The sequence below is a fragment of the Ixodes scapularis genome, unplaced genomic scaffold, assembly GCF_016920785.2.
Source record: "Ixodes scapularis isolate PalLabHiFi unplaced genomic scaffold, ASM1692078v2 PGA_scaffold4__175_contigs__length_147842914, whole genome shotgun sequence".
Taxonomy (NCBI): domain Eukaryota; kingdom Metazoa; phylum Arthropoda; class Arachnida; order Ixodida; family Ixodidae; genus Ixodes; species Ixodes scapularis.
This window is the reverse complement of record NW_024609879.1, coordinates 91,707,840-91,731,188: the sequence shown is the minus strand read 5'-3', so window position 1 is coordinate 91,731,188 and position 23,349 is coordinate 91,707,840. Positions and strand designations below refer to the sequence as shown.

Genomic DNA, 23,349 nt, shown 5'->3' with positions numbered 1-23,349 from the left:
TTCGTTTTTCGCTTAACTGAAACACTTTTTCATAAAATGCATAGGAAAACCGTTTGGAATTTCTTTAAAGTTTGTTACTCTGAAATATTTGTTAAACGGACCTTTGCTCAAGTGAAAGTTTATTGTGGTGCAACTATTGTGGTACATCTATCTTTGAATAACTTAATACAGTGAGACTAATGCAGAATAACACGGTGCAGCTTAGATGACAAGCTGGTGTCGCCAACTGGGCGTTCCTTGCTTCCTTCCTCTGCCAGGTTGGCATGGTGGCATGGCGCATGACCATGGTGACGCCGGAGTACCCGGAGGGCCGTGACGTGATTGTGATTGCCAACGACATCACCTACCTGCTGGGCACCTTTGGTCCCCAGGAAGACATCCTGTTTTTCGTAAGCCACTTGTGCATTTCCCGCTTCACCTTGTGCCCCCCTTTAAGGAGGGCCACATGCGGAAGCCAGCGCTATGGCCCGCCTTGTTTGCATCATCTCGTGGCTGTGGGAGCGGTTTCTGGAACGTCTCCAGCGAACTCGGGTGCATGCGTATTTGTGTTCCACCGCCGAGTTTTGCCAGTGTCAGCGGTGATCTAACGATTCCGATTGTATCTGCAACTCTTTTCATTTCAATTTGATTGAATTCAATTTTATCGACTCCATAGACGAGCAGAATGAGACAGAAAAAAAGGCTACACGGTGTGGCTTGAGAAGTCACCGACAAATCTCTAGTCTGTCCAACCGCCGTATCCACTAGTCCACTTTCCGCCGCAGCCTTACTTTTCAAAATTTTTTAAATCCTCCGCGTGTAATTTTAGATGGGTGTCCTGTCCTCTGCCATGCTTTTTCCCTTCCACAAAGCTATTTCGGAAGCAACTTTGCGTCTATCTCGTATTTCGTCAACCTTCGTCTCGCTTGCACCTTTTGTTGCGTGTGATCAATCATATTGTTTCCTTTATCCACCCATTCTTCAACTTCCCATATTGCTGCATGCTCTCTGTTTATCAGGGAGCATGTAAATTACTTTTGATTGCATCATTTAAAGTTTCATCGTTTGGTTGTGCAGAAAGCTTCGGAGAGAGCCCGAGCCCTCGGCATTCCCCGGCTATACATCTCGGCCAACAGTGGAGCCAGGATTGGTCTCGCCGAAGAACTAAAGCACCTCTTCAACGTGGCCTGGGTTGACCCCGAGATTCCCGACAAGGTAATTAGTTGATTGACTGACTGATTGGTTCATCCATTCATTGACTGAGGTTGAATGATGCTGAAGCATTTACCCGAAGCCAGTAGACTTAGTGAGCTGTGGTTACGATTCAAGTGCCCGTCTCCGTTCAGTTGGTGAAGTTTCACTGTCATCATGTGTAATCAAAGATGCCAAGTTTTTGCTTTGTGTGGGAGAAACTGTGAAATTCGATGAATTAATTTTAGCATTATGATTCGGGGGTACTCGTTAAGAGGTGCAGGGCTAAGTTACGAATTGGGTGACAAGTACCGGGCTCTCTGCGAGCAGCTTGAAGCCACACTTCTGGCGTGCCGGGGATGCTGTGGCAATCACCACGTGTGTTACAGGCTGAAGTCATGACTTCCCATGCGTGTACGTGGTGTATTAGGAAAGAATAAGTGTCTGGGTTCAAAGACTACCTCAGTATTTTGTTCCATTTTTACCTCTTTATTATGAAATAAAAACAGTAGCGTGCATGGTTTAACTTTGCACTGCCTGCTAAAACTGCAGAGGTTTGTGCTCTCGTTTTATCAAAACCACATATCGTGAGCCCGATTTGGCTAAATATTTCACCCGAGAGAAGTCTTGGCATCTCTCCGTATGATCAGCGTGGCTCTCGGTTTTTTTATAAGCAGCTGCAATTGTTTTCAGTGTTGGAAAAAGATCTTTTTGCAAGCTTGGTTGCGTTACATTTACTACAGGGCTATCGGTATCTCTACCTCACCCCCGAAAACTTCAAGAAAGTGAGTGCCATGAACTCCGTCAACGCCGAGCTCATTGACGACGAGGGAGAGAAGCGCTACAAGATCACCAACATCATTGGTGAGTTGGGACTACTACCGTCACTATTCTTTCTCGATTCAGTTAAAACCTATGGGTACGAATTGTGATCTGGTTTGGCGTTGGATGCACGGGAAGAGGATTTATGGTTCTGTTGGTGATTTACGTATCTACTCTGTTCCTCAGGTAAGACGGATGGTCTTGGCGTGGAGAACCTTAAGTATGCCGGCCTGATTGCTGGCGAAACGTCTCAAGCTTACGAAGAGATCGTCACCATCAGTTTGGTAAGCTACTTGTCTGTATCCCGCAGTGCTGAAGGCCGCATCCCACAGTGCTGGGAGCACTGTGTGAGATATATATAGAGACGGGAACACCGTGCGCGTCACAGGTGCCAGATAAAGCCCTCGCCCTGGTTGCAAGTGACGGCCCTAGATGGCTCGTGGCTATGCTGCCAATGGCAGCCTGTTGTGCACCTGATTTTCCGTGATTTTTTGTGGAAAGCATGCTTGTTTTCATAGTCGTTTTCTGGGTGTGCTACGTCATGCAGAACTTGTCACTTGCACTATGCGTGTTGCTGAGGCACTGCTTTGTCATTAACCCTAGTTTCATGCCTCAACGGTGGGCAATAGCTGTTTCAAGAACGCATTGAAGCGGAGAGATCTCTGGTCTGGTGTCCAAGTCGGCGTCCGTCAAGGTCGGAGCAGATGGTCAAATTGGAAAAAGCACGCGCCCAGGAATGAGACCCTTCTTTGGTTTTGTTTATTTCTCGCTTTTTTTTTTTCTTTTATCAGTTGCCCTGTCTGGACGGTGGAAACGCTGTCGGCCGAGGTTACTTGGGCCCATGCCAAGAGGAGTTTGTCTGGTTGATTGCGTCGCACCGTTCGCCGAGCTGTGTCCCCACCTAAATGTACCGTCGACTCTCATTAATTCAAACTTGTGGATAATTCAAACTATCATGCAGGTCCCATCCTATGCATCTCTATGGAAAACACTCCTTATAATCCAAATTTTACTTAAATCAAGCAAATTTTCGGCTCCCCTTGAGTTTGAATTAACGAGATTGGACGTACCTTGCACCGTGGCCTGGAATGAACCTTTAGGGGCTAGACTGACATATTTGGAATGGACCATCTGCAAGCCACAGTACAATTATTCGGAACGTGCAAGGCCATTTAAGAGCAGAAAATCGCTCTGCACATCCTGAACACTGGTGTATGGTGAAAAGCTACGACTTCTTTCCGACTGCTGCCAAGAAAGATGTAACGCAATAGCATATGGGATCTTCTGCCTGCGGAGTTATTTGTTCTTTTACCTGTTTAGTAAATTGATGCATACATTGTTGTGTTTATAGTTTGTTTATTCTACTTTGGTGGGAGTCATGGGTTAACTCTGTGCAGCGAGTAGAGCTCATGGGAAAGTGAAGCATCACATCATGTGATGGAGTGTCACATGACATCAGTTCATGCGAGTTCGCTTGATTATGGTGTTGCAATCTCACGTATGACCATGCAAACACAATCTCGTGTCATGGCTGTGGATATGACATGAGATTGCATCAATTACACAACTATTTAAGTTTTCCCGCTAAATTTAGCAGAGAAATTTCTCTACTGAATTTAGCTATCGAGCCACGATGGGCGGACACGCACAATCTCGTGGTTTGGTGGTCTTAGAAGTGCTATTGCATTTAAAAGAAATATCTGTTCTAGTTGTCACCAATGAATGTGCTTTTGTACAAGCTGCAATCACCAACCTCCTCGATGTTTCAATGCCCAGTTCTTGGCTCTGCGATCTCGCGGGTGCTTTTGAGACAAAAGAAACGACATGGTGCGAAACGGTCTGTGTGCAGGTGACCTGTCGTGCCATCGGCATTGGTGCCTACCTGGTGCGCTTGGGCCAGAGGGTGATTCAGCTGGAGAACTCGCACATTATCCTGACTGGCGCCGGTGCCCTGAACAAGGTGAATGGCCCTTTTCGAGCGTTGTTGCACGGTGACAACCTGCGAGCAACAGATCTACAATAAGTATAGGTTGAAGTCATAGGGTCATACTGAATGCCCCCAGGAATTCGCCTCAAATTTGAAACTGAGGTGCACGTTTCTGCATCGTAAGATGGTCGTAAGGTATTCGTCATAAGTGCTCTGCTTGTATTATCCACAAGTTATAAGTGCTCTCGCGTGATGTTTTGTTCCCAAGTAAGCATTCCCCTCTGTCTGCTTTTTATTGATGTCTTTGCCAATATTGGAAAAGAGTTGTGTTTTTCAATTCTGAAAGGTCCAATTCATCTGCATTCTACACAGCAAAGATTCTCAAAGTTTTTCTATTTTGAGGAATTCCTACTTCAATGGCTCAAAGTATGTCCATCAGAGGGTGGCCTGGTTCTTCTAAGATAATGCCTGAGCTGTAAGAATACTTCACTTGAGGGTGGGAATGAGTGAGTGAATTTTGCAGCTCAGTGAACCCCTGAGAGTAAGTACTCAGCAGATCCCCCCTAGCTCCAGGAACGCAGTTTGGGAACCCCTGTTCTAAAGCATAGTTTAATAAGTCTAAACTTAAGTAAACCCTCTTTTTTTTTTGAGGAGTATCTGTTTTTGACAGGCTGCTCCGTTTTGTGTCCTTACAGCTGCTGGGCCGTGAGGTGTACACGTCCAACAACCAACTGGGCGGTGTGCAGATCATGTACCAGAACGGGGTGTCGCACGTGACGGTGCACGACGACCTGGAGGGCACCTACGTCATGCTCAAGTGGCTCTCCTACATGCCCAAGGTGAGCACGCACGGTCTGCGTTACCGCCTGAGATGCGTCCCCGACCAGCACGTTCGGCGTCCCATGTCACCATGCTTCGGAAGTGGTCGCCGCTACAAACTACGCGAGGCTAGAGCCGATACCACAGATCGCAGACATGGCGAATTCGCGTTGCACGGTGCAACAAGTGTGCAGAAATGCGCTACAAACTCCTCTGTCACGTGAACGGATGCCGTAGATTGCGGATGCAGCAGATTCGTGTTTCATGGTGTGAGGGACACTGGAAACTGCTACAAATTTGCGTATCACGGGAACCAATGTCGCGTGCGCAAATCACACACGAAATTTAAGAAAAACGTGCGAACGAGTTATTAACTTGTATATCACGAAAACAGATACCGCCGATCGCGGACGCAGTAGCACGACGAACACGCTTGCGACACATACCAATACTGCAGATGGCACGATTGATGCGATTCCCGTCGGGCGTTGTGTGATCGACATCTGGCGGGAATCAGGGGTGGGCAGGCAATGTTTCCGAATTTTTGTGTTGGGAATATTCAGCCCAAAAGACCGGATGGGTCATCTCTCGGGGGCGGGCGTTCTCTCGGAACTTGACGGGAGTGCCGTCACACCCTCATTGCATTTGATGGAATGTTTAAGCAGTTTCTCTTGGACAGTGTTAAGGGCACAGGGCAAGTCTTATAGTCCCCATGCATTTTAGGCCATGTTTAGGAGCATTGTTTCGATAATTATTTGGATTATTCTTCTCGTATACATATTGTTTCGTTCCAATTCTTTTTTTTTTTACTGAACTATAATTATAAATATCAATTAAAAATTAAATATTTTATCAATTTCTTTTTTTATTGAAATTTTATTTTTTGTTTGCATATCAAGAAATCTGTAACACAAAAACTGTTAAGGGCATATTTTTAATTTTAGTTAGTAGGTTTCAACGCCCATGTAGGTGGCAGAAGGAAGAAATCGACCCTCCATAATGGCAGACTAAGGAAATAATGGTACCTACCTATGCACTGAAAAATCACTGTATTGAAATAATTGTGTTTGAAGGAAAAAAAAAAAAAGGTTAATAACACATCTCTATTCGCACCAACACCCTCAGAGTCATTTCGTCAATAGCCTCCAACTTGGTAGTCATTGTTAGAGTCATATCTTCGCTTTTTGGCCTATCTTTTTGCTTGCTGGACCCCTTGTGCGACCCGTCGCGTTGCTCGGTCCGCAAAGCATATTAGAGTGTGGTCAACTTCTTTCAGCCACGTGATGGTGTTACAACCAGGGTTCAACTCACAGTACTTCAAAGTATTGGCTACCACGATTGAATGAAAGCATCCAAGGTTGCCATTTTGTCGTTCAAAAACACGTACGCATGAAAGTATGCATGTGGAAAAAAACGTGCACAGCATCTCGGGATCGTCTAGGTTAAAACAAGAGCTGTGCAATGGTTGCCAGATCATTTTTAAGATGTTTCTCATTCCAGATATGCTTTTAGATACGTTTTTGAATTTGTTTTGTTGGAAAATTTATCGAAAAAACAGGGAGAAGATACCAAAAAAGGGCGTGATCAGCCACCACTTGCTTTCGGAAAAAGTGTTTTTCTACCTGAAATATGACTTTCTAAGAACAGTGTGGCAATGGAAAATATGCAGAAAGAAATACACATTTTAATAATAATAAAAAAAAAAAATTAATATATTTTTTTACCTTGTATTTTTAAGAGAATTTTGGTAACATTTGAATTAGTTGTGTGGAAGGAGCGCGATTAATTGAAGTGAGCCTGTTCTTTTTTATGTCTGCTCATTTCTTAAGTAATGTAGTGTTCTTGAAACTGTCAAACTGCATTGGTGCACAAGATATACTCTGTTTCACAATAACTTGGTGAACTGTGGAGACCAGGGCCCCGCTGCCCAATAAGAGCGTCGGAGCGAGGCACGTGGCTCCGGGTCTCGCAACAAATGCAAGATGCGAGACGTGGAGGAACTGGCTGTCGTCTGCTAGTCAAGAGTTGTCTGCTCCAGAACCAACCAACTTCGGATAAACGTCTATTGCAGCAACATATCTGTCCGCTAGAATAGCGAGCACTTCGGGAACAGTTCATGAGATAACCATACGCTCAATTTTGTGATGGGTGCTAATGCCAGGGCACAGTGCGATGTTTTCAGCGAAAGCGGCCGATTACACAGCTGCGATCGGCGGCAATCGTTAACAGTCACGACGCTCCAAGGCAGAAAAAATCTAACGGATATGGATGTGGCTTCACTTTTTTTATTTAAATATAAGTCAAACCCGCATATATCGAGCATGCAAAAAAACGGCAATTTGTCCAATATATCGTGTAATTCGATATAACAGTTTTAATGAATTCGACTCTCAAAAATTTTTTTTCTGCTGACATATTACACGATTAAAGAGTCTCGCATCTCCTGCTGCTTTTTCTTCATTTCATTTGCGATAACAATATTTTTTCTACGCTATCGACGGGCTCCAAAACGTTAAGGCCGCTGCCTTCTGTATTCGCGCATTAGCGTCGAACTATGCCGAGAGCACCGAGCACGTCCGAGCAGGAGCGCCTTCTTTTGGAGTGCGTCGTTTTGCTCTGCAAGTTGGCTTTCCCCTAAGGCAGGCAGCTGCGTTGGGGGAAAGCGAGCTAACAGAGCAAGCTGGCTTTTTTTTCCTTCCGGGCGGCCGCGTCCACCGCCCGGAAGAAAAAGATCAGTCGGAGCAGGGAGAGGGAGCACGGAGCACCCTCTCCCCGCTCCCTCTGCAGAAGAGATTTTTTTTCTTCCAAGCGTTCGACGCGGCCGCCCCCCCAAAAAAACAAACAAATAAATTCCTTGTGCCTTCAAAGTTGGCTTGCCGCTCGCGTTAGGGGTTAGCCAGCTGGCGAAGCAAAACGGCAGTCTTGACAGTTTGATATATCGCTTGCGGCTGCTATTTTTGTTCTATCTAATTGTAGTTTTTGCGATATACAGTCGAACCTCGATATAACGAACTTCAATGTAACGAAATCCTCGATTTAACGAAGTATTTTATTTTTCATAATTTCTTGCCCATAGACCCCATGTATTTTTAGTCCCTATATAACGAAGTCTATTTTGCTGCTATTTCAATATAACGAAGCGCCATTGCCATAGAAGGCAATAAATAAATCAACTCTAAAAAACAACTTCGCAAAAAATTGTGGTTAAAAAAAAAAAATTATGCGCAAACGCGAGCGCTTGATAGGTTACTTCACGGAGACAGGCCTTCCAACGGTCCTAGGCTGCCCGAGGATGCGGCGCCGGTAGCGCCGGCGAGGCATGCGGCAAAGCGGATTCCGCGAGGCTGGCCAGAAAATGCCGAGCAAAAAGTTAACACGGCATAACAGCATCACCACTGACATTCACTGATCATCATAGTCCACTGTAGCGCGGGAGCCAACTTCAGCGGGGGAGCGACGTGATGGCGCGACCGCGCGACCGCACGGGCAGTGCCATCTAGGAGAAGACCGAAAAGACCGATTATCGTCTTGCGAGCGTGATGTAAAGCAAAGGCGCAAGCACACTGTGGGCGCAAGGGGGCAAGTAAACTGTGCGGTCAAGAGTGCTGTGTAGGTTGGAAACATTGGCACCGCCTAAACTAAACAGCTTTATTTTTGAACCGGGCGGTTACTTACGTGCTTGCTGCCATAAGGAAACGTAAAGTTCTTTCTTTGGATAAGAAAGCAAACGTTTTGGACGCCATCCTGAAGAAACTGCCGAGATCACGAGCACTCGGGAAGTGCTCGACGCAATAGACGTACTGAGGAGGTACACGGCGTCGCATGGGCAGCAAGATGTCGTGCAAGCGCTCTGGGCGCTCGAACGCCGTATGACGCCGCCGACGCCGCTGCTACTGTCGGACAAGGCGCAAGCAAAACTCGCGGACTACTTTGCCCCTAAATAAATGTCATTTTCGGTGAGTTTTCATACCCGTAAAATGTTTCGGAATTTTTTTTTTTTTTTTTTTTCGCATGCTAAAGCCAAATTTCGATTTAGCGAAATTTCAATGTAACGAAGTAAATTGCGAATTTTACCGACTTCGTTACATCGAGGTTCAACTGTATTATCACTAACATTACTGTGCACAAAAATCGTTCGATATAAGGGATAATTCAATGTAAATGGGTTCGATATAGTCGGGTTTGACTATAGCCTCGTTTACATGAATACGACTTCAGCGCATCGACTCCAGTCGTCCTCCGAAAAAAGCCGACGCGGCAACATTTACATGAATACGCACCAAGCCCTACGCGAAGGTAGCGCCGCGCCGTGTGAAAGCTCAAAGTTGAAGCTGCGTTTCCGGCACGGGCCGCACCACATGACCGCGTTTTCCGGTGCATCGCACATGAGGTGCGTGAAGGCGTCGACGCTTCCGGCGAGCGTAAACGAAATATCACGCCCGCTGTCTTCGATGCTGTGCAAGCAGTTACGAGACGGAAGAAACATCAAAACCCAAACGTCTTGGGCTCTGGGTCGGGCCGCTGGGCCACTCTGGATCAGAGGCGACGTTCAAGCGCACGGCCTGGCGAGCGAGATCGTCGTGAACCGTTCTGAGGACGCCACCGCGCTTCGGCTCGGCATACCTTGCCAACCATGACCGGGCCCCGAGGCCGAAAGGCTCCGGCGTAGCCAGGGACGGCACCGAGGTAGGAGCTGCTCGTTCTGCACTACCACGCAGTGCTGAGAGCTCTCGGCGTCGTTCGTGTTCGTGCCGAAGCCTCTAGGCACTCCCTTGGACACGCAAGTTGTATTTCGCAAGGCTTGGACGGGGGCCACCCTCTCCGAGCAGCTCAGTGATATTCCGCTTGGCAATAAAAGCTCGCGTTTCTTCTCAAGAGGAACTGTGGGCGACCACACGGAACCGCTCTCCGCTGCCGCCGACGAGGTTGGCTGCCGCCTTGTTCTCAGCTGTTCACTCGCTCCTGCAGAGAGCGCCTTCCCATAATCCTCCCCGTTCCAAAATGCGATGCAACCTCCGTTTACATGGGTTGGATGAATGCGTCTTCGCCGTCTCGATCCACCTCTGTCTGGCAACTTGAATGCGATGCGCTTCACTAGCGCATTATGCCGTTTACATGACCGCATCGGATGCGACAACTGGATTCGATGCGACTAAGTCGCATTCATGTAAACGCGGCTTGTAATTCAAACTCATAAATTTGTGATTATACTTTATTCTTTATTCTTCATATCTTCTCGTTCTAAATAGAATTGTGCCAGTTTGATTGCCACTAAAAGAAAAAGAAGCTTAGAACTACTTTTTGTTGTGGAGGGCTCTGTTGCTGTGGTGGTAATGATGCCCGGTGGCCTCGACTGTGGTGTGGTATCACTTGCCTTGCTCCGGCTGTTATTGGGTCACAGGGGCCGCAGCCTCCACAGTTTGCCAAGTTATCGTGAAACATGAGTATAGACGTCCCGTTGAAATCTTTGTCATTTACTCCAATGACACGTAACAAAATAACGCAGTTAGGTCGGATGAACCTCCTGTAACTTGACCTCCAAAGGCCGGTTCACACAGCCCCATACAGGTCATTGGGACACCCGTGCTCCGTGTTAAGCGCGGCTACCAGTTCGAGGAGATAGCCTGGCACACTCCATTCGAGGCACGGATGTTTCGGTGACTTATATGTAACAGAAAAAAGCAGTGCTGCATGCTACATTGATGCCCGATCGTGTGTGCAGTGCAAGGGGGCGCCGTTGCCCATTGTGGAGCCACTGGACCCGATTGACCGTGACGTGGTGTACACGCCGTCCAAGGTGCCGTACGACCCGCGCTGGCTCGTCGCGGGACGGGAAAGTCCCAGTGAGTCTAGCTTTTTTTTTTTTTTTCATTGCGACTCGTTTTAAAGCGACGATTTTATGCGGGGAACCCGCACGGACGCTTGCTCACGTTGGTGTTGGTTGCACCTAGAGCCGCTAAGTGAGCTACGTTTAGAGTATCGGCACTCTCTGTTCCTCGGTGTTGTCGTAGGTGCCGCCATCTTGGTGCTTAGTACAGAGCAGACGCAAGTGCCGATCGCCATGATTAAAGAAATGTGACTACCTCAGTATTAGATTCTGTGTTAGCAAGCTCACGTAATACTGCTTTGCTCTGTCACAAAGTGTTCAAACATTTGTTGAGGGCAGGAAAGTGTTTCATGTGATTTCAGATAAAGCTTCGTTAGAGTTATTATAATGTACGCTAGAGGTTCAAGTGGCGCTAATGTGCTGACGCAGATTGAAGCAGACGGCAACCAGTCGAAAATTGACTTCCGGTAATGCATTTCTATGAGAGAAAGTGTGTGCATTTTCTCCCTGCGCTCGATCACAAGAGCAAATATCCCGAATAATTCGTACGTGCTAGGTAGCCTGGAACATTTCTCAGTCAGGCCGACGAAAAAATTTGTCACTTACGGCGTTTTTCTTTCAAATTCATCGCATTAAAAACGGTGCTAAAACGGCTTTGTAAGTGTATTTATGTGCACTCTCGGACACTTTTAGCGCGAACAAGACGCCTTTCAGCCTGAGGGATATACGTGCCAAACAAACAAAGGACATCTGGAAATTAAGGGGGACGGCAAGAACTACGCAGTAACACTGGATCAGTAACTACCCGCACATGTACGATCAAAATAAATTGAAGGCCACGTAATATATTCCGATTTTAAATAACTACCGCTTTATTCTTTCTGCTCGGTGCGAACTTCTACATTCAAAGTATCACCAGCACGATCGAAGTCTGTGAGAACAAGTGCCCGATAAAAGCTGCCCGGCAGAGAAAACAATACGAAGAGATACCTTTCATAGCCCACATGCTTTATTATTTATGTTTTGAATGTTTTTATCCGCTCATGCATGACGGGGTCATTTTCATATAGTGACTGGACTGGCATATTAGCAGTATGTAAGCGTCACTGCAATGCTTGGCGAGGCTTGAACACGCTCTGTATTCATTTCGAATGTAATTTTGCTTTGAATCGTCGCTTGTTTTTACATACATGCTGCGGAACACACGTTTGGGATTGAAATGTAGCGAAGTTAAACATTGTTCACTAATGAAGAAAAATGCGCTAACTAAAGTAATTACATATTTACAATGTTAATCAAGGTACATACTATTCGGTATGACCCAAATAACCAAAGCGTTTCGTGTTATTTTCCAGCGAAGAGACAAAATGCACGCGCGTTTTCCCATAGGAATACACAGGAAGACTGGAAAAGTAGACTGCATGCTGTCTGCTTCAATTTGCATCACGGAAGTCGCATAGACACTAGCGCCACTTGAACCTCTAGTGTACATTATAATAACTCTATGAAAGCTTCAGATCACTGGCAACCATGACTTCATGCACCAAGATGATAAGTGTCGGTACTCTGAAGCGTAGCTTATTTAGTGACTCTAATTTCATTGTAGCAAGGCTGCGAGAGAGAGTGTCGGCAACAAGGCGCAGCCATTGGTGTGACGTCGTAGCTCCTGCCACGTGACATTGTGGTGTCTTAAGGGGCCACACTACTTGTAGAGCTGTTTTATATACCTTGCAATCCAATTCAAATGAAATTTACATAGCTTATGTGCCTTTACAATGTGACTACAAAAATGTACTTTTGTAGTCACACTACTTCGAATACAGACAAAAATGTCTGTATTCGAAGATAAAAAAAATACTTATTTCATGAAAATAATTTGACAAGATGACGAGTGCCTGTCAATCTTCAAAAACACAATTACCAAATTCTGTGTTTCCTTTTTTAAAAAAAGAGTTTGTGGCCTAGGTGTAGACGTCCGCAAGGGAGAGACTCTAAGGTTGTCTGGTTGCAGCCCTGGCGGGCTTCTGGGAGGACGGCTTCTTCGACCGGGGTTCCTTCATGGAGATCATGCAGCAGTGGGCCCAGACGGTGGTGTGCGGCCGGGCCCGCCTCGGAGGCATCCCCGTCGGGGTGGTGGCCGTCGAGACGCGCACCGTCGAGATCGACGTGCCTGCGGACCCCGCCAACCTAGACTCTGAGGCCAAGGTACGTGCGCGCCGCCCTGCCAGGCCTGCGAACGGAGTCTCGACGTTGGGATTTCGTTTTTCTGCCGTCCTCGGCTCGCCTAGGGGTTCTTCGTAATCATGTCCATGCCAATTTGTTTGCGCTCTTACTTTATGTCTGAATATTCTTTCTTTGTCTGCAAACTCTTTATTTTCTTCCGCGATCTTACGGTACGCTTTGAAAATGCCACCGTGCGTTTTTCTGCGTTCTCGCCAGGTCCTGTCGCAAGCGGGGCAGGTGTGGTTCCCCGACTCCGCATACAAGACCGCCCAGGCCATCAACGACTTCAACCGTGAAGAGCTGCCTCTCTTCGTCTTTGCCAACTGGCGGGGCTTCTCGGGAGGCATGAAAGGTGGGCCCTTCGTGTTTTTCGGGAGTGTTGTAGGCAGGGGGTCGGCGACCTTTTTCTGTGGCAGGCCAATTCGCTTCGAAGCAGAGGTGAAACGGGCCACACAGAAAACCAGGGCGGAGGGTTACAAGAAGAAAAGATACAATAAACTGTCGCAAGCTCGAAATAAAGTGCAAAACAAGTTTTTTTCTTTCTTTTTTTTTAATTAGGGTCTTGTAGTTGGACATTCGTCGAGCCCCACCCCCCCCCGTAAGATTGCTGGTGTCCAGTGTTACTTTCTAGGATGGAAATGTTTGTCTTACCTACTGAGATTTGTCAATCTTTTTGGATGTTCTTCACTGTCAGTCTAAAATGCAAGTTTGAATGTATGGTCTTTGTTCTGGGAAAGTATGTTCGCAATCATATGCGCTCTAGCGGACGTTTGCCAAATTTTGCCGAATCCTAGCTTTGGCCGACTCGGCCCATCACTAATAAACACAGAGGTCAAACTTGTTTTTGTTCTTTTGTCTTTCTGCATATGTTTTTTCTGTTCTTGGGTCCCCCTCGCGCCCTTTGTTTCTCTTGCGCCCTTCGACGCGCGTCCGACGGCGTCCTCCTTCGTGCTGCAGACATGTATGACCAGGTGCTGAAGTTCGGGGCCTACATAGTGGACGCGCTGCACAACTACCGGCAGCCCGTGCTGGTGTACATCCCGCCCTTCGGTGAGCTCAGAGGCGGTGCGTGGGCCGTAGTGGACGCCGCCATCAACCCCAGAATGATGGAGATGTACGCCGACCCCGACAGCAGGTAAGTCGTCACTGTGGGGACAGGGTGCATTCTTGGGACGAGAGCTCCCCTTTGGAGGTTTTGTAAAAAGCATCGTGCACACCGGGAAAACCAAAACCAGCTTGAATAATCAAGGCCCAGGAACATCCTCCTTTTCCTGTGTGTCGCGTTGTTGCAGTCAGACGGCGCCAACTTGCCTATTGGCTCCAGTGTAGAGCGTCTTTTAACACGTTGATTATACGCGAGACCCGGCCGACCGCCGACGCAGCTCAGTTTCAATGCGACGTCAAAATTCTAGTGCTCGGTCGTCGATTATTCTGGGTGGTGTTGGGAAAACTCGTAGGAACGCTCGATTGATTACGACGTAGCAAGGAGCGGCTGAATGGCGGAAGAGCTTAATTTAGTGGGAAGAAGTGTTCCTAAATGAAGTAGATTTAGGGAACAAGCCCTAAATTTTTTCTGGCTGCTCTGGGTGAGGGTACTGCAAGGAGTACTTGGGTACTTCCTAACCTGGACTGGGTTCATGAAGAGTTGCCGCTGTTGACTGTCGGACGAGTGTTTTAGCTCTGTCGAGGTCAGTTGGGTCAAGAGGAATCGGGAGGATGTGCCAGACGAGGGGGGGCTACGGTGCAGAGTCTTGAGATGGAAAAGCAAACGATGGAACAAATGTATTTCACGCATTCATATGTGTCTCACGTGCATGTCAATACCCGAAGAGCAAATGAAAGTTTCACTTACCGCCAATTTATGGTTCAATCAGGAGTGGACCAACTGTCCGTGAACAGTGTGTCGCTTGCGAGGATACGAGGAGGGAGAGTAGGCGGGCCATATCTCGGGACCGGTATTGCATTGTTGGCATAATGTGACGTTTCCCGCGCGCCACACCCGTAACATGCACCACGTGTCGCCCAGGGGCGGTGTGCTGGAGCCCGAGGGCACAGTGGAGATCCGCTTCCGCAAGAAGGACTTGGTGAAGGTGATGCACCGGGTGGACGGGCCCTGCCGGGACCTGCTGGCCCGGCTGGGAACGGTCGAGGCCTCGGAGAAGGCAGCCCTGGAGGCCCAGCTGCGCAAGCGGGAGACCCAGCTGCTGCCCATGTACCACCAGGTGGCCCTGTCGTTTGCCGACCTGCACGACATGCCCGCACGCATGCAGGAGAAGGGCGTCATTCAGGTGAGGGACCTTTGGGGCTGTTGATGTGCCCCGAAGGGAGGGAACACCCGGGGTTGGAATGGCCTGTTGTGTGCTTTTTGGGGAGGTTGTGTCCTATAGTGAGTCTTCCTCGTGGAGACATTCCCTATAGTGATTGTCTTCTCCATAGGGACATTCTCTATAGTGATAGTCTTCTCCAAAAAGACATTGTCTATAGACTAGTCCTGTGCAAATAGTGGATTTTAAGTTCAAAGCAAATTCGAAGCGAATAGTGGTTTTGGCCGAATATCTTCGATTCGAATGTCGAATAGCGTTTTCCACGCCTTTTACTACCGTTGCATCATGCTGAGATGAAAACCCAGCTAAACTCGTGAAGGTTGTTCCACTTGTTTATTTGTAAGCAAGATTAATTTATCTTTATTCATGAACTGTGACCTCAGAAGGTCTGATGTCTTGGGATGGCAAGTAAAGGACAGATCTGATATAAAATGAATCCTATAGAGATGGCCAACTACTGTCGAGACCGTTTATAACAAAATCGGTTATAATGAAATAGTGGCTACAACAGAGCGATCACGATTTCCCATTCCCGTTTGCACTTTTTTAATGCATTCCTGTCTGCTTTTCGCGAAGGAAATTGAGCGGCTCCCGCGGATATAGCGAAGAGAATTTTTGTGATAATTTGAGAAATAATAAAATTCAGAAAGCTAATTAAGTCTCGAACCGCATTTTGCTGCCACGGCCAAGAAGCCACCCAGAACAGGCTGCAGAAGATGCTTGAAAGGCCGCAACGTCGTCTGCCCCCCTCCTTTTCTGGGAAGCGGCTTCACCGCATCGCACGCGGAGAAGCCGTTGTGGCATGCCGATAAGGCTGTTCGGAGCGCTAGCGACAACGTACTAGCGGAGATGATGGAGAGAGCCTAGATTTAAGAGAGGGAGCAGTAAGTATGCCTGCATTTGATTGTCGCGTGCCCAATGTGGTGAGGAAACTGGGTGGAGAGGCAGACAGATTTGCAGAAGATGAACGCTTTTGAGTTTTGACTTCTTGCGTGCTGCAGTTAGTCTTGCAAACGCCGCCCACTTTTGTCCAGAGAAATAATTGAAGCTTGAACTACTTTCAATGTATTTGAGTTAAAAAGCAGTCCAACTGTACGTGAGGTAGCAGTAGCACAAGACTACCAAACCTCAACCTGTCTTTTGGTTTAAAATGTGTTCCATTTCTCTTTTTTTTTTTTTGGAGAAGTGCTTGTGTGACTGGGAGGGAGGGGGCCAGGGGGTGGGGAGAGCCGCGAGCCGCATGCGGTTCGTGAGCTGCAGCTTGGCCACCCCTGGTCTAGAGCAATGGAAGAACTGCATTGAACATTGATCTGAAGTCTATGGCACAGCTCGCTCCGATGAGGGCCTCTAAACAAAAGTGACTCGAGAGCTACGATCAGTGTTGGCGCCCTTTTCCCCTCTGTTTGACATGACCTCTGTGATCGATTGTCCGTTTGCTCGGAGCATCATTATTTTCATGGGCCACTGGCCTGTGAATACGGCCGTCTAGTTGTCCAGAGCCGCACACTTGCAGTTATTGTTTAGAAACGGGACTTCTTGAATTTCGGAACTTTGTATGCGGACCATCTCCGTGGTCGAAAAATGCATCCCTTGTTCCTGCAGACAACTGGTACCTAGACGGCTGAAACGACATTACTCCGAGACATAGCTCAATTAGTGGCACTAGCCGGCACGACCTCAACGGCTAAAGTAGTGAGCGGGCGAGAGTTTGTGCTACGGTTAATGCATTGCAGATTGCACTTCGTGTATTCCGTCATCTTTGGATCTAAGCACGTTTTGTTTGACACCAACACCTCCAATCTTTTTTATGTTCGGTGGTACACCTATCGGTGGGGAAGGACAACAAAAGGGGTCTCACCAGCGTGCCAGCACGGCGCTACTGGTAATGGCGATCCGCAAAACTGCCCCCGCAGCAGTTCATGTCGTTCTACTGCTGCAGCCTAATAGTCCGCAGTAGTGCGAGATGGAGAGCACGCTCTCTCGGGAGCCTAATAGTCGGCAGAATCTCTTAAGAACTGCGAATCAGGGCATTGCGACACTACCGTCTGCTCGCCGCCGGTACAGTGTCTGCTAAAGGTTTAGGACGCGTGGCCAAAGTGGGCTCGCTCTCGTACGCCGACGCAGCCATCATCGGTGCTCGCCGGATGCGAGAGTACTCGGGAACCCTCGCAGGCAGCGAGCACCAACAATGACTGTGGCCGGCAAGCCCACTCCGGCCATGCACGTGGTTGGCCTTAAACCTTTGGCAAGCACCGTGCTTCTACAACAAACCGCCAAGATTGCGATGACGGACGGTGCGACGCGCCAGCCCCTGCGACGTCTTGTTGCCACTTTAGCGCATTCAAATGCGTGTATGCCGTGGGACCCTGGATGCACCACTCGGAGACGACCGAGATCTTCCGACCTCTCACAACAATGGTTGTGGCAAGTATGAATAAATAAAAGCAAAAAGAGGGGTCAAGTATGAATAAACAGAGAAAAAGAGGGGGCAATCAGCGTGAGTCAGCCTTCCTTGGCTTTATTAGATGGTGAGGTCCTGATCCCCTGTTATCATCTCTAGGCATCGTCCTCGAGGTCATCCTAAAATTTGTCCTTGAAATCGTCTGAGAGGTTGTCCTAGGCGTCTTCCTCTGGGCATCGTCCTAGAAGTCGTTTTAGAGGTCGTCCGAGAGGTCGTCCTAGAAGTCATTTTTGAGGTCGTCCGAGAGGTAGTCCTAGGCGTCATCCTAGAGGTCATCCTAGAGGTAGTCCTCGAGGTCGTCCTAGGCGTCGTCCGAGAGGTCGTCCTTGATGTCGTCCTTTAAGCATCATCCTAGACATCGTAAAGATAACAGCTTCGCTGGTCCTCCATCTTCACATGAAATGGAAGGGCTCTACAATTTTTTTGTTTTGTGAGATCAAACCTACATACTCTCCGCAAGAAATGGTCGTTTATAACATCGTCAAAAGTTTTCAGAGCCCCCCCCCCCCCCCCCCCAAAAAAAAGGCGACGTTGCACGAACCAGTCTCGAGACAGGCCCACAGATCGCTTCATTCGGTGTTTCCTCAGGGTCGCCTTCCTCACCGCTCTTTTTCGACCGTGTGCAGGACGAGATTCCCTGGGCCAAGTCTCGGACGCAGCTGTACTGGCGCCTGAGGCGACGCCTGCTGCAGGACCGTGCCAAGCGGGACATCTTGCAGGTGCGGCCCCAGCTGAGCGACGGCGAGATGGAGAGCATGCTTCGCCGCTGGTTCGTCGAGTCCCTCGGCGCCGTCAACGTGAGTTTCGTCGCACGCCCTCTTTTAGAGTGCAGCTCTTAGGCGCCCGTTTCCGGCTTGAGCGGCGTCGCCGTCGGCATAACCAAGGTCATCCCAAGGTCACGTGACCCCCGAGGTCATGTGGTGCCCTCCCCAAGGTCACGTGACCCCCAGGTCACGCCTCCCCGAGGTCACGCGACCCCCCCTCCCTGAAGTCACGTGACAAGCCCCCCAAGGTCACGTGACCCCCCGGAGCATATTAAAGAATGAGGGGAGGAAGAGAAGGAGGAGGGGTCTACACTCCCCTCAGTACCCTTCCCTCCTCCTCCTCAAGAGCTGTGCTCCAATTCGGCGTTACAGGGAGTTGCAAACGGCTTTCACTTTTTAATCTGTCCGACCACTAGCGACCCGGTCAGCAAAGACGTGCCCGGTTTCGTTCGGCTCGCCTTTAGAGAACCGTTCTGCGCATCCGACGTTGACGTGTGCTTAACGAGAGTCGTCGAGTCGGTCGGTGCACGACGCCCGGGAAACTTGTGAGCTTAGAAACGGACGCTAGGGAGTGCTCGTTTGCTTCCCCTTCTTTGCGTCCGTCTCCGTTGGCACGTACGCGTTTCCCGAGCATTGACGTCTGTCCCGTAGGCGTTCGGGAGGCCGGACTTCTGGCACGCTTTAGCATGGGTTACGGTAGTGTCCTAAAAACCGTGATGGAAAAAGAAGGCTGCAAGGAATTCTTCGTCACTTTTCCCGGAGCTCTGTTTCCTGCGATGCGAGACGCAGCGGTCAAATGCCTGCCTCTGGAGCGCTGGAGTGCACGCTGCTTGACAAAGAAGGCCAGTTACCTTTGACTGTCACCGCAACAAATGCTTTGGTTTCACTCGGCCTACTTCACGAGAGTTTGTGGCTTGTGAAAAATCGGAGGGTAGTGCAATAAAACCACCATTGCATAAGGCATTTAGTCACATTTCTTTAACTTTAAATCCGGGCAGTTTCAGGTACCCCAGGTCACGGGTACCGACTGCCCTCATTAGTGTTTCCTCTGCACTTGTTAGTGGTATTCCTATTGCCTTTGTCACTGTTCCCATTGGCCTCATCCTTGTTTCCACTGCCCACATCAATGCTCCCTCCCTTGGCCCTCATCAGTGTTCTCTCATTGTCTTAATCACTCTTACCTGACCACTTTTCCCGGTGTTCCCATGGCCCTCATCGACAAACCCTTTTCAAAACCCCTTAAAACAGAATTGATGGTTGCCATTTCTTGGGCATGAAGCATATGATTGCTGTGAAGTTGACGCCAAACGCCAACACAATCGTCGCATCTGATACACGCTCGGAGCCCATGCCCGAACGGGGGCGGACTCCAATAATTGGAGCTCCGACATTGAAAAAAGTGCTTGACCACTTTCTTCAATGTTCCTATTATCCTCATCAACTCAGCGTCCTGCCATCATCGATGCTTTCATTGCCCTCATCAGTATTCCTTTTGTCCTCTTCACCATTTCCATCGCCCTCGGAGGGGAAGGGCAAACAAATGGGATTCTTCTGGTTTGCCGCGCGACAGCCGTGGGCCGTTCAGCTGAGCGGCTGTGGCCTCTTTCAGCAATACCTGTGGGAGAACGACCTGGCGGTGACCAACTGGCTGGAAGAGCAGCTCAGCCCCAAGGCACGCAGGTCCCTGGTGGTCGAGAACATCCAGTGCCTTCGCCGGGACGCCGCCATCTCGCACATCAAGAGGTGAGCAGAGCCGCAGTTAACTTCGGACGTCGCAAACACGCGGAGAAGAGATTTCCACATACAGTATAAGGGAAGCCACGAGTGTGTTGAAGCAAAAAGTATTTCTGTATTTTTATTTTCAAATACTTTTTTATATGTTGCTAATGCATTTCTGATTGTGTCGCAATACCTTTTTATAAATGTATTTCAGTTTCCGTATTTTAGGTGTGTTTGCCACGTATTCCAGTTATAGTCTAAGCCCGTTATAACAGACCTGGTTACAACAGACATTTGGGTATAACATACCAATCTGTGAAGTTCGGTTGGTTTTCCACTATGCACCATTGTCTGAACTTCATATCTGCATAAAACATACTCCTTTTACTACAGACCAAAATCTTGGTCAAAATCAAGGTCCGTTATAACAAGCTTAGACTGTACTTCTGCTAACCCTGCAGGGGCACCGTAATGTTGGTGCAAGCTAGTGCATTGTTGTGCGGTACAATCAGCGGCAATATGAGCTTGTACAGCCGATTACCAGCCAAACAGGTTAAAATGCTGCATAGAGTGCCTCTAGCATGCCGAACTACTAATTATGCACCAAAGACAAGCCCGCCTGTGGCGACGCCAGCGTCGCCTGCGCGCTTGTCTCGGCTCCGGTGAGATTCCCCTCGAAAAAGTGTAGGTTTCTAAAGTGGTCTCGTGGTGCCTTGCAGCCTGCTTCAGGGCAACCCCGAAGTGATCATGGACTCTGCAGTGCACATAGTGCAGCACCTGAGTCCCCAGCAGCGGTCCGACCTCATGGCCACCATCAAGACCCTCGAGAGCGGGGGCAGCGTGGGGCCGCCCGAAACGCCCGCGTCCACGTCCGCGGACGAGGCATCCTGACAGCTGGCCGCACCGGCAACGCGGGCGAGCAACTGCAGCCTCGCAGTGCCGCCCCGGCATACGGGCGGGCGCCGCGGAAGACGCAAGAAGCGCAAGCCCTAGCGTCTGTGACGTTCCGCCGTGGGGCGGAGTCAACCTGTGCGGACGTCGCCCGGACTGCACGTCTCGAACTGTCGCGACTTCCCATAATTTTTCTGGGGAGACGACGCGGGCAGCTGTTTTCGTCTACCGCAAGTGTCTGTTTTGCATGAATGTCTCCCTCGTCTGTCGGTGCTGCCGTCACGGTCTGCAAAGCGTTTGTTTGCATCAAGATTGTCTGGTGGATGTTGCACATGGAACTCTTACTGGCGCCGCCATTTTAAACTGTTTGTGACTCATTCTTGTCAAAACATTGCGGACATGTTTGCATCCGCTTTGACTGTCTGCCGGCATAGAAGTCCAACGTGAACGCGTCCGTCTGCTGACCGTCTGTTGTTGTGTTGGTCGTCTGCCTCGAACCTTTCGCTTTCCCCTGGTTCAAAACTTTTCTTTCTTTTTTCTTTTTTTACAATCTGCAGTTTTTTATTGGTGTTTTTTCGTGTTATGCCGCTGTACTGGTGCCGTCGTGCGATGCATACTCTGGTCTGCTCTCACTTCTGTAGTCTGCTTTTTGTATCGCCTGGAGCTCACATTGCCTGCGACATTTCTTCAAAGGTCTTTCCTTCCGCCGTCGTGATATGCTCAGGCCAAACTTATGGAATGGCACTGCCTCCTGTTCAGAAGTGCTTCATCTCAGTTTGGGACAATGGTCACTTTTATCTGTTGTCTACGGTTAGAAAGAAAATGTTCCATTTCTTGGTCAGAAAAAACTGGATGAGCAGATTCCCTAGCTTGCATTCCAGGTTGCAACTCGCATAAAAAAGATACCGTTCAACAACTTGATGTTGCGAAGGTTTGCACGCATGGGTCACGGCATGTTCGAAGAAGCCGTCGTCTGCATTCCTCGCCTCGTCTCTGTGCGCCAGTGTTTCGTTTGCGACTCGTTCAACAGTCAATGGCCACATGGTTTGTAAATAGCATAGGTGCGAAACACTGTACAAGTGACTCTTTGGTGGTCATCCATTGCTGACTGTTTTGGGGTGTTTTTTTTTTTTCTTTGAAAACTAGGTTTTGTGTAACCTCATTTATTTCCAATTTATTTTTATCTCAAGATGTTTGTTGTACATACAACAAGGACATTATTTGTTTTAAAAGGCGAGTTATGTGTTGCCACAAAACCGTTGTTACGAGTCATTGAAATTAACATACCTACCGTTCTCGTCTTTCGCGGTTCACGAGCGTTTTTGTTTTTTCATGAAAGGGTGTCACGAGCTTGGACAAGCTATTGCCAAATGTTACAAAGTGCAATTTGAATGCTGGAAGTATTGGAAATGTTTGCATGTGTTTGTCTGGAGCGTAACTTGGCAATTCTTAGTTTGACTGGAGCGTAACTTGGCAATTCTTAGGGGGTCTTGCGCAGTAAATAATCACTATCTGTGGCATTTATCAATGGCTCATATTTTAGCTCGACCGATTTCTGTCTAAAACTTGAGTTTCGTAAAAATAAAGCTGGTGCTTGCTAAAAGCTTTTGTTCAATAATATCTAGCTTTTTATAGGGGCATTATGGTGACAGATAATATCACTGAAATATTTTATTGCCCCCCTGAAAATTGAGGGGTTTCCCAGGTAACAATATTTATTTTTATAAGCACCAGACTCTGAATGCATAAAAATTTTGTGCAAAACATTTGTTGCGTTGATTGTTGCTTTCTTGGTCGTTCTGTGTATATATATTTGGACTAACTGAAAAGGACACTATTTTTATAGCATGCAAATAAAGCTAGATTTACTTGATCCCGTGCTTTTTGTTTTCCAAACCATCTCCCAAGTAAAAATTTCAAAAAAATTGTTAATCTCTGCACATTGGATGTGTTGTGGCAAGGTAGCAGAAACATGTTCCACAGCATAAAAAGCCAGATGAACATGCTGCATTGGTGATGGAAGTGCTGCGTCACTTATGCCGAATTGTGCCATGAACAAAAGTATGCTACACCTTGCACCGAAATGGTAATTTTGCAAAGAACTGCGCCTAGATGGGCTTAAATAAAGCAAAAAGAAAAATGATTGGGCGATTTAGTATTTAGACAAGTAGAGGGAAAGGCAAATGGTACAAATATGTATTTCACAGGGTCTCTACTCGCAGAATAGTTTGTTTCATCTTCGGTTGGAGCACAGTCGAAGATCAAACACATAGAACTCCCAATGTGCACACTAAAAGCACAAATCACGGGGCATTCCCTGTACTTGATTGGCTTAGCCACTGAAAGAATGCATACAGAAAGATGACAATCGAATGCCATCGTGTCGGGCTTCTGATGCTGTT

The 23,349-nt window shown here is 48.1% G+C and overlaps 1 protein-coding gene across 8 annotated transcripts in view; it reads left to right on the top strand.

Annotated features, from left to right (window-relative positions):
• The window catches only part of LOC8038327 (acetyl-CoA carboxylase), a 169,373-nt gene extending 146,553 nt beyond the window's left edge, over positions 1-22,820 (top strand). For all 8 annotated transcript variants that reach the window (XM_029983884.4, XM_029983886.4, XM_040498707.2 and 5 more), the window contains 14 exons: positions 258-389; positions 1,057-1,194; positions 1,914-2,034; positions 2,179-2,276; positions 3,842-3,952; positions 4,615-4,758; positions 10,461-10,581; positions 12,577-12,770; positions 13,005-13,140; positions 13,746-13,923; positions 14,815-15,076; positions 18,200-18,370; positions 19,947-20,080; positions 20,776-22,820. In XM_029983884.4, the coding sequence (XP_029839744.1) occupies positions 258-389; positions 1,057-1,194; positions 1,914-2,034; positions 2,179-2,276; positions 3,842-3,952; positions 4,615-4,758; positions 10,461-10,581; positions 12,577-12,770; positions 13,005-13,140; positions 13,746-13,923; positions 14,815-15,076; positions 18,200-18,370; positions 19,947-20,080; positions 20,776-20,947 (2,112 nt within the window). In that variant the 3' untranslated portion in view covers positions 20,948-22,820. The remainder of the gene's footprint in view (positions 1-257; positions 390-1,056; positions 1,195-1,913; positions 2,035-2,178; positions 2,277-3,841; positions 3,953-4,614; positions 4,759-10,460; positions 10,582-12,576; positions 12,771-13,004; positions 13,141-13,745; positions 13,924-14,814; positions 15,077-18,199; positions 18,371-19,946; positions 20,081-20,775) is intronic.
• Positions 22,821-23,349: the final 529 nt, after the last annotated feature.